The sequence below is a fragment of the Halyomorpha halys genome, unplaced genomic scaffold, assembly GCF_000696795.3.
Source record: "Halyomorpha halys isolate HHAL.00 unplaced genomic scaffold, Hhal_1.1 Scaffold397.1, whole genome shotgun sequence".
In the NCBI taxonomy this organism is placed as follows: Eukaryota; Metazoa; Arthropoda; class Insecta; order Hemiptera; family Pentatomidae; genus Halyomorpha; species Halyomorpha halys.
In genome coordinates this window covers 60,166-76,684 of record NW_027115275.1, presented here as the reverse complement: position 1 = coordinate 76,684, position 16,519 = coordinate 60,166, and the positions used below count along the sequence as shown (strand labels likewise).

At 31.9% G+C, this 16,519-nt stretch overlaps 1 protein-coding gene across 2 annotated transcripts in view; it reads left to right on the top strand.

The window, feature by feature from the left end:
- Nucleotides 1-16,519, top strand: part of LOC106682229 (excitatory amino acid transporter 3) — a 70,256-nt gene that overhangs the window by 42,724 nt on the left and 11,013 nt on the right. For both annotated transcript variants that reach the window (XM_014422966.2, XM_067052364.1), the window contains exons 2-3: nucleotides 15,494-15,644; nucleotides 16,179-16,493. In XM_014422966.2, the coding sequence (XP_014278452.1) occupies nucleotides 15,494-15,644; nucleotides 16,179-16,493 (466 nt within the window). The remainder of the gene's footprint in view (nucleotides 1-15,493; nucleotides 15,645-16,178; nucleotides 16,494-16,519) is intronic.

Genomic DNA, 16,519 nt, shown 5'->3' with positions numbered 1-16,519 from the left:
CGATGAAGATTTATTGTTATATATTTTTTATTTATGACAGAATCTGTCTTATACAGGTTCTCTGGATATTAAAAAATAAAATCTTGTTATTGGTATCATGACAAAAATATTATTAATAGTTTAATTTTTGCCCTAACATAAACTTCTTACTTTAATTAAACTTATATATCATAAACGTTTCTTGATAAGGTTCATCAAGATGATAACTATACCATTTATAATGGTTCGTGTGGACTTTCTAAGGAGTCACTTTGAGTATTTTAAAAAGTAACGGGTGATTTTAATCTTCAGCGCTACAGGTGGATTTGAAGGATATTTATATTTATTTGTTCTAAATTTTGATATTTTAAAAAATTGTATAATCCATTTCCATTATAAATTGATAAATAAGTACAGTAACAATTGCACTATATTGAAAGCATAATGACTAAGACCTGTTTCTCGCGTTTTGGGTCAAAGAAGAATAATTTCTCTATCGAAATATTTGTCCGTTGGTTTTTTTTCATACCTTAAGACTTCGCTAGTCATCAAGGCTATTTAGTTATGCTTATATTTATTCTATTATTGTTTTATCAAATTTTATTGGTGGCCTATTCAATACTAACAATACTAATTATACTGTATTATTATCGTTCCTAAGGGTTGTTATTTACCCAATAGAGGGCAATTGTTTGTATTGTTAGGTCTACGAATGTCATAATTTTTGTTATTACTTTTACTTTTGGGCCGTCCGTAGCTCAGTGGTTAGACACTGTTTTTCCAAGATGTCTATTGGCGGTGCCAGTTCGAATCCGGCTTGGGCCGTTGACTTTTTTCATTGAGTGGCGGTCCTACGTAATGAAAAACTTTGACCCCCAATCGTAGTTAAGGCAGTATAGGACTCCAATCTTGGCTGACAAAAATAATATTTTTCTTGTATTAAGAATTATTATTTTTATCTATTAATATTATCCCATTTTTTAAAAATTGTAACGTTGTATATATATATTTGTAGATATATTGCTCATTATCCGATCCTCATCCTTATGGAATTCCATCTCCCCAACATTCGTCGCTCCAATACCCTCCCTACCTTCAAATCTCACCAATCATTTCTTATCCATCTTATATATTGTGAATAAATATAATTTATTATAAAATTATATATATAATATGTTTATAAACTATTATATCATTCTTAATTATTTTTTTTCATTAATTTTTTTTATTGTCTAACTGATTTAAGTGAGAAAGTAACTTAACATTATTTTTTATTATGACTATTTATATTTCTTTGTATAAGTATCTCTGAGGCTCCTCAGCCCTAATCTGTCGAGCCCTGATCTAAAGGGACTCGTCCCAGAATAAATAAAGTATTAATATTATTATTATATAGTTACTGGTATCTTTTGTACGAAACTATACCCCGCATAAAAAAAAAATTAATGGTTATATCAACCATGTAAGGCCCACTAGGTCGATCTGGTATAAAATAAAAGTATTTTGGATATATTAAGGTTTAATCCAAAACCTTTGAAGTGTGAGGTGAAGTATGGGCATTCTTGAAAGATATCGCTCGTTGGCCGTTTAATTTTAACTGCACTTGAATTCTCGACATTCGTGTGAACTTCTCGAAAAAATTTTAAAAAAAATTAATTGTGTTATTAGTGTTTAGGTCTATTTTTTTTTTATTATTATTATTTATTTTTCAGCTGGTTCTCTGACTCTGTAGGCTAATTATGGCTAAACTGAGCCATACGCTGAGTCACAATGAAGAAAAAAGGCATTTGATCAATAGGTTCTAATTAAGGAACAAAAAAAAATTTGAAATCTACGGAAATAATCACTTGTTCTGCAGTTCTAATGGTGTGGTACCTAAATTATACTCTAGATGAGTTATGCCATAAAAAAGAAACTAACAGTACATAAATCACAACTAACATCTATCCAGCTAGCTCTCCACTTGTGAAATAAATATAAATAAAAAACTCCTCACCAAAACATAACACAAACCCGCTATCCTTGACTGGCTAGATCTAGGCGGGCTGAACGGCGATAAGGTCCCTACGCCTTCGCATCAGTAAGTTTCCTTAATAGCACAGAAGTCCGGTGCATAATATTCATACATCTCCAAATAATTTTAAAAAATAATTGCTTATCACAATTAATATGAATACATATCTATGGAAGTTCTAAAACTCTTACTAATAAGCTAATTAATTTAATAAATTAATAAATTAGGCTTTTTCGCCTATACTCCTAGTTGCCTATAAACAGTGAATTTAAGCCAAAACGTTATGATATTAAGAGTAGTACCATATGTACCATGACTTGGCACAAGTATCTAGTATATAGTAGTGAATAGTAAACCATTGTAACCAGTTGAACTAGAAGCCGTTCCCCGCTAAGGGGATAAGGATATGAGGTAAGAAAGAAAAAGAGAAATGTGGCCTCTAACTATTTAACAGATTTATTAACGAACACCAGAGTAAGTTTCTTTTTTTCTTAAAATTCCACCGGACTTTATAGCCTTACCATCGTCATCAATGATTGTCACATGTAATCATGTGTGGAAGTGGGAACAAGGAAGACAAAAAAAAAAAAAATAGACAGAGAAACTTACTGACTCAGGCGAAGTTGCGGTCAAGAGTGGGTAGGGACGAAATCGCTCGATAGAGAGCGAGCGTGCAAGTACAAAAATACGTTAAACCAAGCGGAAATAATTACCGGTATATATATATAACTAAATATGATAATTTAGATTCAATAAATAAGGTATAAAACAAATTAACTAAAAGTTTACAGTAAATTACAATATGACTAGTAAGAAATTAATTATGAAACCAAAAGAAAGAACAACAATTTAGTTATCCTATACCTTATCAAGCATCTTAGTAAGCTTTTGAGGACCTCTAGAATGCGATCCACGTTAGTTTTGGCAGAAACTTTTTTAAATTTTATGCAGATGTTTGTTTTATTGTCGTTGTTCCTATTTCGCAATGGTTCTTGCGATACTACCTTGTTTGTAGGAACTTTCGGGATATCGATGGTTTAGATTGGTAAAAAACTTTAGTTTGAGGTAAAATTAGAACAAATCTTAGCTACTAGCAAATATGTTGTGGTATACTGAAAAACAATATGGATTTTTTTTTTTACTTCTCTCAAATATGTTTACAATAATAATATTTTTTTATTTGTTTGTGAAATGTTTAGTAGTTTTAGTATGATGTAATAAATCTTGATACCCACATTCATAATAAGATAAAATGCACATTTTACGTGTATGACTCAAAAAGTCGATCTCATATCTTTGCTTTTAATAAGAAATTATGATACAAAATAATTATTGTTAAAATAAAATGTATCAAAACCTAATAAAGACAAATATAAACGAAATAGTTCTCAGATGAATAAATGCTAAAGCTTGTTCCGTGCTCGGATCTTGATTAGTAGAGACTGAGAATGAGGTGGGTGTCAGTCCGTCCTTACATGGCCAACACGGTTTGTTTGGGATAGTGTCCTTGGCGCTCCGGGATTAGTGAGTAAAGTACTGCATCTCAACTACTTCGTAATACTGTTATGTAACATGCTACGACATATTATAATCCATTAAAGTCGAACCGAGGCATGATTTTATGAAAATACTAGTGGGAAGTCCTGTGCTAAAGACGGTTTTAATTACCCACTCCCCCTTCGATTTTAAGCTATTTTTTAAAAATCTGAATAGCTTAAAACTCACCCTAATTGACAATATAAAGCGTAAGGAGAACATCCATTAATACTTTCATCTGCATAGGCACTGTCTTTTTTGTGAAAAAAAGTTCAATAAGTCAGTGAGATAATATGTTAAACTATGTCCAGTTATATGTTAAAATAAATATTAAACCCTAATCCTTGTTCGATTTTTATTTTACAAGGTTCGATGCTTTCACCTGAATGTCAAGCACAAAATTATTTTTGAATATCAGTGGTGGTACTATTAATGAACTGGATGGAAAATTATATATATATATATAGAAAGTGGAGAAGATGGTCGGGGGAGGGAGGGGGTGTGGTTAGCCAAAAAAAAAAAAAAAAATACATAAACAAAAAACTATTTATTCCTGGCGATGTTTCGACCTGTAAAAATAAAAAGATTGGTTGAATAAATTAAAGGGCAGGTTGTCGGGTTGCCAAGACTTGAAAATCATGATGATGGCAAGGTACTGCAAAGTCAGGTGGAGTTGTTAGAAAAAAAGGAGGAATTACTTTGGGTTTGGTTCATAAATCTGCTAAATGGTTGGAGGCCTCATTTCTCTCTTCCTTCATTACCTTGTACCCTTGCCGGGGAACGGCTTCTAGCTCAACCCAATTACTGTTAGTGAGTCAATTCAATCAGTGGTCTCGTGGCTATCTTCATTTCAAATGCCTAGTAGGATTTTCAGGAATAGAATGAGATGGTTCGTAACAAACCCACTAGGGTTTAGAGTTTTTAATTAAAGAAATATGCCATTTTGGAAATATAGGATTTAATGGATAATTTAATTTGTTATATGGTAAGGAGAATTTAGAATTTTTTGGGGAATATTGGATTGTAATGATCGAATTCAATTAGCCTCAAAACTTAACGCCATAAGTTCAAGTAAGGCTGATAATAGTATTGTATATGAGCTATTTGAGGTAAATTGGAAGTTTTGGAAGCGTTTTCAGTAAATTTTAGAGTAAAATGAATTTAGGGATTATTTTGTTTAAATTTTATTGTGTTATGGCACTCCAAATGGTTCTATATATTTAATAATGGTTATATATATATATATATATATATATATAAATTTATGTATATTAAAATTGCAGATTTAGTAATCTAATTTATATTTATGTAAGCATATGCTTAAGAAAAGTTTGAATTTTTTTCAAGTTTTAGGTACCTCTAATTTTTATTTAGTTACTTCAATTAAAAGATTATAAATGTTGTTAAAAATAACGAATAATATTACTAAGACCATTCTATTAAAATTAATTTGAATAAACTATGAATATATGAATAGCTAATAGCGAAATAGTTTCGAGTTATTTACGATGCTGACATTTGTGTCCATAAGCCTTAACTAGACCAATGTCAAAACATGTTCAACAACACTATAAAACTTTTCTAGGTCGAGGTCTATTATGTTGAAACATCCAATTATATTATAATGTCTTATTGGATCATAGTCTAGAATAAAAATCATATCCTTACTTTTTTAAATATATTTAGTCGTAAAACATTCGTAATACTTCTTTTTCTATGTGATTTATTTTTCAATTTAGTCAATTATAAATCTTTGCTTTATTTTATATCACTGTGTTTTTGTTTTATTATTTACTGTTTATAATTTCTTATTTTTAATTGTATTTTATTTTGTTTTTTTCTTAAGGAGAATAAGCCAACACAAATAGAGCCTATCTGCAATTACATAAAAAATATTGTTAATTTTCTTATAAATCAAAGCATTTAAATTTTTTCAGGTGAAATTTCAATCATCAAAAATATTCGAATAATAATCGGCAAACAATATAAAATGAATTAAAACAAAAATATCTTATGATCCTCCTCTCTCCATTTTATGTATCAAGTCAAAGTTTTTTTTCTTTAATCATCATTTTTTTATTATTAAAAAAACAATAACATATAAAAAAAATGCAGACAATAACATATGTATGAGAATTGTTAATGTCCTTTTGTTAATACCGGGTTCGCTGAAGGCAGTTTCACATTACCAATATAGATGATATCGAACTGTAAAAGACCGCTCCGGCGATGGTGGTGATTATGAAGACTGCAGTGTCCAAAGCCTTTCCTTCGGCCAGGACCTCAACCACGGGGACAGTGGCTCTCCACCTGTCAGGTCTTGGGAGAGGCGTGATCACTCTGAACTACGGGTTAGTACAGGCCTTCAGCTCATCAAAGAACTGGATGTCCCTTCGGCCTATGGACTCCGGGACAGAGGGGAGCAGGAGCTCCTCGCGAATGGCACTGTTCCCTCTGAAGCGTCGTGGCTCTGACTATTCGCCGAAGGAGGGGATTCTGTAAAGTCTGCAGCTCGTGCAGCGTGATCTCCAAGGGCTTGATTGAGTTAGGGTCAGTAATTTAATTTTATGATAGTTTTCGAAAATGTTCGAAATTAATCCTTGTACATTTCGAAACAGCTATTTCTTTATTATTTGTGACGACAATTCCCATACCATATATTTCATATTAGTAAGTGAAAGGAAATCAGACTATTGTATTAACTACCACGGAAAAACAATAATTATCAAATTCTTACATATTTTATATTCATCCTTTGTTTGTTACTATCAACAATGAAAGCTATTTAAATTTTTTTAAGTAGCAAATTCAAATACACAAATAAAAATGTATATTTAATTTTTTTATTTTCGTCTCTCGATAACAATTGGTACTTTACAGTTAATCGAGGCTGGAATAACGAAACTCAAACGTTCTTTTCTTAATACAAATATCCTCCATTTAAAACAAAATCAACTCCTAACCACAATACAAAAATAAAAAATATAATTAAAATTATTTACTGCCTTATTACCATAATATTTACATTTTAATTAATATACATGGCGTTAATACAAAAGTTATAAAATCATCAATTATATAATTTATATCAGTATCCAAGCATTGGCATCTCCTAAATATGTAATTTCAGTTTTTTTAAACTTTTCGTCTTTGAGCTTGACTTTTCACACCCACACAGACCATTTTTTGACACTTGGTTATTTGGACATAGAGGACTTATATACTTTACTATATATTCCATACGGTGGTTAGCTAAAGTAAACATATATAATAAAGAAATTCATTTTTTTTTTTTTGTTCGACCTAAGCCCCACCAACATCCCAAAATGTTGCCACCTCAGAGAATCTGAATCTTAAAATATAGGCAAAATGGTGGGTTGTCAAAGTTACCCCTATCAATAGTACTTTCAGTGCTCAGCGACCCAAATAGATTTTTTTCTTGGAAGCCCGTCTAAAAATAACAGAAACTTTATTGTAAGTCTTACTTATCTGATTGAAATCACACTGGTGTACCGGTGGAACTATTGACTATTCCATACATATCATATCATATAATAATAATAAAAACGTTTTTTATTTTTTTTCCTGCATAAGTCTACTAAAAAATCACAAATAATAAAATTCATCTAAAGAGTGAAATAGACATAGGATTGTCCTTATCAAACTTTTTCGACTTAATGTTAAAAATCGTTTTTCTTCTACTATGTAATTATTATATAGAAGCTGAAATATCTCTATCATACCACTGAAGCTAGTACTATAAGTATATATCCGATATTAGTACACTTGACATGATGAACAGCGTTGGATAAAGGCGAAGAGTGTTACAGACCCCGACACAAAGAACTCTCTCACGAGACATCTGCAAGGGTGGTTAACTAATTGACGCATAGAAGTGATTCAGGTCAACTCTGTCAGAAGATTAACGACGTATCTGATTCCCTGCCTATCTGTCTAAATTTAATATATATTTTGGCCTAAATGTATTAATTAACTTAGATTATACAAACATTGCATCTTTACTAATTATAAATAGTGAAATTATTAAAAATCCAAAAAAAAAAATAATATTGCAGAGATAAAAAGTGTCAATTTTTTATACAACAACAACATTTTGTTGTATCGTGTTTATAACAATTGAAGGCGCAAAAAACACTATTAGGAAATTCTTTGTGGAGTTGGTATCGTTCAAATACCAATTTCAACTGCTAGCAAATATTATATATTGCTGCACTGATAGTAAATTTTTGTTGTTTATTTGACGCATTCAAGTAGATTGTGCCGCAGGCTGGATAATTTGTTAATTTGTAACTACTCTAATAGTTTATGGAAGGTCTACTGGCAAGTAGTAAAGAAAGCAACCGCAGTCTACGTTACTATCTTTGGAATACTTCGAAATAATTCTAAATAACAAAAAACATTTTTGTTTTGTTGAGATGCAAAAAAGAATATATATATATATATATATATATGTTTTGTAACTTAATTAAGATGGTAGTACGAGAGTGGTCTGAAAAGTTCCCCTTTTTTATTTTTCAACATAGTCTCCTTGTAACTCTACACACTTCTCTCTGTAACCCGTCCAAAATGTCCTCGGCGGTTTTATTTGCTAAATAATTGTTCACGAAGGTGTCTGCCTCTTCATTTGACGAAATATCTCTGTCCTCCGAGCGCAACTTTTGGATGAAGGAACAAAATGAAGTCGCTTGGGGCTAGATCTGGTGAGTAAGGCAGATGGTCAAGCAGTTCAAACCGTAATTCGTGGATTTTCGCCATGGCAACCGCTGAGGTGTAAGACGGTGCGTTGTCTTAGGGAAACAGGATTTTCTTTTTCTGCAAATGTGACCATTTTCCGCAAGTTCTGCCTTCAGCTTGTCAAGTAATGATGCGTAGTATGCTCCTGTCATGGTTTTTCTTTTTTGAAGATAGTCGATTTAAATAACTCCATGACTATCCTAAAAAACAGTTGCCTTCACCTTCCTAGACGAGAAAACAGTTTTTGCTTTTTTTCGAGCCGGTTTCCCCTTGGCAATCCACTGTTTGGACTGTATTTTTGTTTCGGGCTTATAATGGTGTATCCAAGTTTCATCTTAAGTAATTAATCGGCGCCAAAACTCGTTTGCATTACGCCAACAGAGCGTTGGAAATGTTCATTCGAATACATTTTTGATCTAACGTGAGCGAACACGATACCCAATGAGGGGACAGCTTCCTCATATCTAAATGTTGATATATAACTAACATGTTCATAATCTCTGCTATCTCTCTCACTTCAATTCGGCGGTCGCCTAGCACCATTTGGTGAATTCTGGCGATATTTTCGGTTGTTGCAGTTTTTGGACGTCCCAAACTTCATTGTCTCCCAAGCTCTTACGGCCAAGTTTAAATTCAGCTGCCCCAGATTTCACTGTGATAAATAATTGTGCAGAGTCCCCATACACAGAATCCAACTCATCTTTGATTTGCGTCGGCGTATTGCCTTTCAAAACAAATATTTAATGACAGCTCAATACTCGATTTTGGAGGAATGGAACGAAATTCACTTGCTTTTATTTACGAGTGCTGCCATCTTCACGTAGCGGTCGGAAACTTTTCAGTTTATTGTATAATTTAACTTATTCAGATAGATTAACTCAATTAATCACAATAAAAATGGATTAAAATAAAGAAGATACCGCTGCTGAAAAGCTACGAAAGGCTGTATAAAGGAAAAGAAAATATTGAAATAACATACAAGACAGTAATATCCATTTAACGATGAGCTTCTTAAAGTAAGTTTTGCAAAACTAAAATTTTAAGTAGTTATAAAAAAATATACATATTGTCTTAACAAATTGAGACAATATGAATTTTTTTGTAACTACTAAACAAATCTGTCTAAAACAAAAATTTGCATTATATATATAAATTTGTATTATATTTTATTTTAATTTTTTAGGGAATAGTTGTCTAATATGGTAAATAATTGCCTGCTGATTTCCATACTTCTTTTGTTTACGGTTCAAATGTTCGATCCAGTGCCACTGTTGTGGAATGATCAAAACCCCCGTCACACATCAGTTCCCTCATTTCAATTTCAAATTTGAAAAAGAAAAAAAAACATGATTTGTGGTATTGATGAAAATGTTGTTCCCATACAAAATGTCCTGCAACTTCCTATTTCAATGTCTGCTTCTTGGTTTGAATAGATGAGTTTCACGTCTCTTGTAAAACAAAGTCGATATCAAATCACTAAGATTAGAAAACTGGTTTCATGTTTTGACTATAATTGAAAATTGAAAAGTATTTTTTTTAAAATTATTATTTTCCAAATTTAATAGTAAAGAGCCAATAGAAGAATGACACGTCATCGGAATGAGTTATGTCAGAGGATTGGTATGTCTTTCAGTGAAGCTACAGGGACATTCTGTTTAGCAGGACTTTTTCTGGCGATCTATCCTCCAAGGATCCAAACTGAATCCTTTAGCACCCTCAAAGACGATATCAGATGTCGATTATTTTTAGTGGGCTAATCGATGATATTTAGTATTAAGACAGCGATATATCCACATCCGAAAAGTAAAGGTTTTATTGACAAATTATGATTATTTGCCGCGCGTTCCGAAGAGGTGCTCCGTCATCTAACTGTCTCAATAGCATCATCATAATGCATGTCACTACGTATTTGTAAAAAATGAATGTAAATATGAATTTATAACAAAACTAAGCTCGATAAGATGATTAGAGGTATGCAAAAAATCGATTGCAAGAGTTGATTGATAGGAGTGAAGGTAAATAAAAGTATTTTAAAAAAGAAAATGTAAATTTATATCTTAATAACAGTAGTGTTGTATGACATCATTTTTTCATTTTACTTATTGAAAATTTTCTTTGTGCATTAAATAAAAAAAAGCGTTTCTATTGAAAAAAAAGGTATTTGCTCGCTTCTTTTTTGGAGTACCTATTTGATGAAATAAAACTGACTGGTCACTTAAAATTAAGTGCTTATCCTTTGATCATCAGCGGGTGGCATACCCGAATTTCCTTCAAATACCCTCATACCCTCGAAAAAGAGGGGAGTTGACACACGCCCTCGAAGCTGAAATTTCCGTTAAGGTTAATACAAATATTGCTATTGTTATATAAACTGAAGCAGAAAGCAGACGGTAATTTGTTCCTACTCATCTGCCACGCCTTCGGAGTTCATTATTATGTCCATCTTTTTCGCTTCACTTATCCTCGAAGCTCGATTATACTCTTTCCTTCAAGTATGATACACAGTATCGCATATTAATAATATAATGTATAAAACAAATGAGAACTGATTTCATGCATTACTACATAATTTACAAAACTTCACATAGTGATTTTTAAAAATATAGTTTTCACACTTAGACATACTTTTTCTAGCTCTCTTCTTAATTTTTCATAAATTCAATAAAGCATAGTGTATTAAACATCAAATACAATAAGAAAGAAAAATAAAAAATGATTATTATAGTGAATTATGTGGTATGATAAGATTTAAAATACATAATAGTTACAAACATATTTACAAATAGGCGCGCATACAAACGTGGATTTTCTAGAAACAATTATATATTACCAAAACACTTTTTTAGTTTTAATCGATATATAGATTTTTTAAATGTTGTTGTTCAGTTATCACTCTTTTGTAATGGTGTGTATTATTACAATATTACAAATCATCGATGTAATTTGGTGTTCATTACTAAAATGAAATTATCAATGTAATTTGGTGTTCACTTTTATTGAAATTATCAATGTGATTTGGTGTTCATTATTATTGAAATTATCATTGTAATTTGGTGTTCATTATTATTGAAATTATCAATGTAATTACCAAAACTATTTCAATTATTGAAGTAGAAAAAAACTTATCAACTCTTGAATGAAACCGAGGGATTCATCAAATAAAAAAAAAGGCCAGATATTGAATAAGGCCAAGATATCTAGAAGGCTGTGAGCCGGAGAGCGATAATTTACGATAATATACGGCTATTAGAAGGTTAAACTAGTTCTCAACGATCATTTAAATAATTTCACGGACTTCAACAAGTGAGAAAATAATATTTAATAATATACATAGCATAATGGAATTCTTGATTCAAATAATCGATTAATTTAGAAGTAGCAATTTGATCAATTCCAAACTTGTTAAGAGTCGTTTAAATGATTGGATACCGTTTTTAGTTTAGTTCGCAAAAGAATTTTAGAGCCTAACGGATTTCAGCGTGTTATTTTATTCTAGATGGCCTCTTACATTAAGGGAGGAACGATGTCTTAGGGGTTTTAAAAAGAAAGTATTGTTTAAAGTGTTCAGACCAAAGAAGGATGAGTTAACCAAAGAATTGGAATAGCTAAAGAACGCCTAATTGCAGGAACTTTTTTTTGTCTTCACCCCCTACCTGGTTATTTCTGACATAAAGGGTGGGAAGGTTCGAGTTTTCAGGTGTATGTAGCCAGCAATTGGTGGTATTAGCATCGAACCTTAGGGTTCGCTAAGCCTTTGTTATTATTGTTATTTTATTCTAGATATCTTATTTTATTTTCACAAATGCATTTAGCTATTATAGAAATTCGGTGAACTGTTGAAATAAAACTACTCCATAAAACCTGATTTCCCCTTCTTTAAATATATATAAAAAAAAAATACAATAAAAACAAACACATGCTTTAATGGTCCGATGTCACAAAAGGATCAAAGTTGTTTCTTATTCCGTACGTTCCAGGATCTCTCCAACTCTATTGGAATCAGCCCAAAAACAAAATTCCTCTGTGTGGCCCACCAGGTGCCAAACAACACCTGACAAAGGGCTATTGTTTTGTAAAGACAAGTTAGCTGTATACGTAACTGTATAAATAAATTAATAGGAAGGATCTTTGCACGAGCAAAAGAATATTAAACATGTCTGACATCATGGGCAATGAATCCTCCCTTCTCTTGGGTGGCCTATCTCAGTGGCAATGATTGTTTAACTGCTTGAAGATAATAATCTAAAAACAAAACGATTTTGTCGTTTACCGTTGAATGGCATAATCAGATGGTTCGTTGGCAAAATTAAACCATTTAATCCCATAATTTATTGCGTAATCGTATGTATTTCGTGCTTGTTGGGATAAATTATCGGATAATAAACGTTTATGAGCTTATCAACTCTCATCTTGCCAATTTAATAGGTATATTTTAAACAACTAAAAAAAAAAAAGTTCTCGTATATTATTTATCAAAGGAGTCTATCCTATCTTCCAGAAACTTCACCAAAACAAATGATTAGCCCATAGTTTTGAAAATTTCTTTTACCGCTAGGCGCAAACAAATTTCCATTTTTAATTTTAAAATGGCGCCCGAGTAGTAATTTCACTCACCCATATCTCAACCATTTATGAAGATAAGGAAAAAATAGAAAGTGTTTATAAACCACTATCCCAAAGTCTTATATTAAAAAATGTCAACAAAAAAATGGAAGAAAATATTAATAAACGAATACTGATAAATCTCCTGAAAGGATTGAACTATTTCCTATTTTCCCGTTTTGTATGGTTTCGGCTCTAGATACCTGTGTAGCGAATCGAGTATCCTGCGCGAGATGGGTACTACGCAAAAGCCGGAAAATTTGTTTTTAAAATGACTATTGCGCCAAAACGTCTCTACCAATTTCGATGAAACTTACTTCAAGTCTTCTTTTCATAACATTTACATTTTTTCGATCCTCACACAAATTACCTAGATAAAACAGGAAGTATATATTGTAGAACAGAAATTTTATTTGCACATAACTTAATAAATATATTTTTTTTGTAAATTTCGTTGCAGTTGTTTAAAATTTAATTAGATTTCATATAAAATGAAAAATAAATCGAACCGTTATTAGCAGAGATACAGTGTATATTGCTTACAAGTTCTACTTTACTGTCCTTATATAATATTTCACAAAATATATTTTTTGCTGATTTGCCCTATCTCCATACCTCTCCGAAAAAAAAAAAGAAAAAGATTTGGTGCATTATCACACAATTTTCACTCGCAACCTTACTTACATCCCAAAGTTTTTGGAAGATTGGTGGACTTGTAATCAAGCTATCGTTATTTTTGTGATTTTCGAAAAGAAAATCTTGAATTAAACATTTTTATTATTCTGCTGTTATAAAAAAAAATCTTTAGGGTTCTGAAGGTGGAAATAACAGTTTAACAAAAGATAACGAAGTCGTAAACAGATGCTTGTAATCAGGAGACATGGAGTGGTCTTGGTTTTTCCGATTCGAGCCTGTCTCTATTTTATCATTTTTTATCTTTTATTTATTCATCAATTATTTTTATGTCTTGTATTTATTACTTATTTAGTATTGCCAACAATCTTGAGAAAAAATATTAAACGTTCGTCATTTAGCTAAACTATTTCAGTGAGGATAAGTCCTATCCGATATTAAAGAATATTCAATTACATTAATATACTGAGTTAATCAAAATAGTTTGAGCAGTTATTGAAAAATCGAACAAAATGTGAAATATCAACACTGCAAAGTGACACTTCGGATTAGTCGGTTTTATCGAAAAAGTTGCTGTCACACCTTAAGTGCACAAACCATTTTCCGAGACCTGGTTATTTTGACTCAGGGACCTCACAACATGAATTCCCGTCGGAAACTGGGATTCGAAATTTTCACGATAGCAATGCTTCCCCTTACTATATATTTCTTATATCGGTGAAAGAAAAAAAATAAATGAAAACACAAATATTAAATATAATCTCTTGAAAAGATTGGCCGATTTTCTTCTTTCTCTTTTATTGTTCCTTAGTAGGATTTTAGCTCCTGTGTGATTAATAGTCTTAGTAGCGTAGATATTACTTTACTTTACGAATTAAATACATATTTTATCTCATAAACACCTTATATTTTTATTTTATTCGTTGTTATACATAATAATAAATAAAGTTGTCAGAAATAACATTGTATTGGTATTGGTATTGGTACCTAGTGGGGAGATATTGTACAGAAGTAGGCCTAGTGGTCCTTTTTGGCAAACATACTAAACATGATGAGAGTGTCAAGATTCATTTCTCGGGACCGACGAGAAATAAATATTAACTGCCTCAGGAGGTAATCAAACCCAAAACGTTCCGTACCGGGCGCAATGTGATCTACGCCTCAACCCGCATAGCCGTCACGTCTCCAGGAATAATATTGTATTCAAAGAAGTTTCGTAAAAAATAATAAACAGTTACATCTCATAATGCCAATACTTATTTTTTAAAATACTTTACAATGAATGTATAGAATCATAACAATTTTATAAAATGAGACTGATGTTTATTGCTGAATTCCTTTCATTAATAAATACTTGAATTTAGTTATTTTTATATTACATTACCATTAGGTCACAGAGCAATATTTCATGGGAATAATGTTCACGGATTATATAAATAAGTATAAATTGGGATTCGATATTATAAGCCTGACAATTATTTCATAATTAAATATTTGACAGTTTATAAGTATTTTGGATTTACAAACATAATGTCACTGTACTATATATTATTTTCTTATGATGATCAACTACTAAAATATTCCACTCGACGTTTCAAAATAACTATTTTATGAAGATTCCAAGTGATGTATTTTTTTTTCTTACCTCCTGGAACAAAGAAATAAGCATTTACAAATATATACAATAGAAAAATGATATGTACATATACCGGCTACCAAGTGATGTAATATACATATATTTTTTAATATTCTACTGGGACATTTCTAACATAACGGGATTTATCTAAGAAGTAACCAATCTATTCTAACCAGAATGGGGAGATCGAGTTATTTCGTGGGACCTTCACCATTGCAGAAATGAGGTTACTATAATGACACCTTAACTCCACTATCCTCTGTGTTATTAATTGCCGGTAGTTTAATTTGAAAATTAATAATAATTATAAAAACTAATAACATTATTTTGTATTGCAGCGGTGAAGATGGAGGAACCAGATGAAAGGCGAGAAAGGAAGAAGGGATTCTGGCACAAGTTCAAAAAGGGCTTCTTGCCCATCATGACGGTGATCTGCACTGCGCTGGGTGTCATGGTCGGTCTGATACTAAGAGCGAACGCCGAAGGAAAGTAAGTTATAATTAACAAAAGCTAACTAAAAGAAATAATTAATGGCTCATCTCAAAAGTAAGGCCTCCTATTTTTTTTAGAAACTCAAACTTTCCGTAATTATCTATAATATTTAAATAATTTTAAAAGTTTAACATGTTTGAGAACGGCATGACAACTTTTGAGCGCCCATTTCATACTAATTTCTCTGTAAGTCTTGCACCTCATTCTTGACCTCTTTTTGGGAGATGAATCTCCTACCAACCCAATGTTCTTAGAGGTTGTAAAGTCCGTCCTATAGGGAGATCAGGAAGGTGTATTAGGTATAAATTCAACTATAAAAAGTCTTCAGACGTGAATATATCCTAATAGTGAATTTTTTCCTGTTTTGAGATCCTTAACTCATATTTAAGGTTAGGAACACTTGACCCAGAAATTTAAAATAATGTAAATATTTCAGACCTTAAATTCGGGATTACCCTGGTATATTCTATTTCAATAATATTTAAATTTTTGTCGACTCTGTTAGTAATAAATGAGCTCCTTGATTGACAGACCATGGAGACCAAGATACGTGATGTACATGCAGTTCCCTGGAGAACTGTTCCTGAGGATGCTGAAGATGCTCATCATCCCACTGATGGTGTCTTCGATCACAGCTGCCGTTGGAGCCTTGGACCTTTCCTTGTCCAAAAAGATCGGGATGAGAGCCATCCTCTACTATGCGGCTTCTACCGGCTCTGCCGTCATTGAGGGAGTCATCCTGGTCACTCTCATCCACCCCGGGAACCCCGACATCTATGCCGCTCCGAAAGACCTCGGTGCTGCCAGGAACAGTACTACTACTGACACTCTCCTCGATCTGGTCAGGTAATGTTATATTAACAATTATTTAA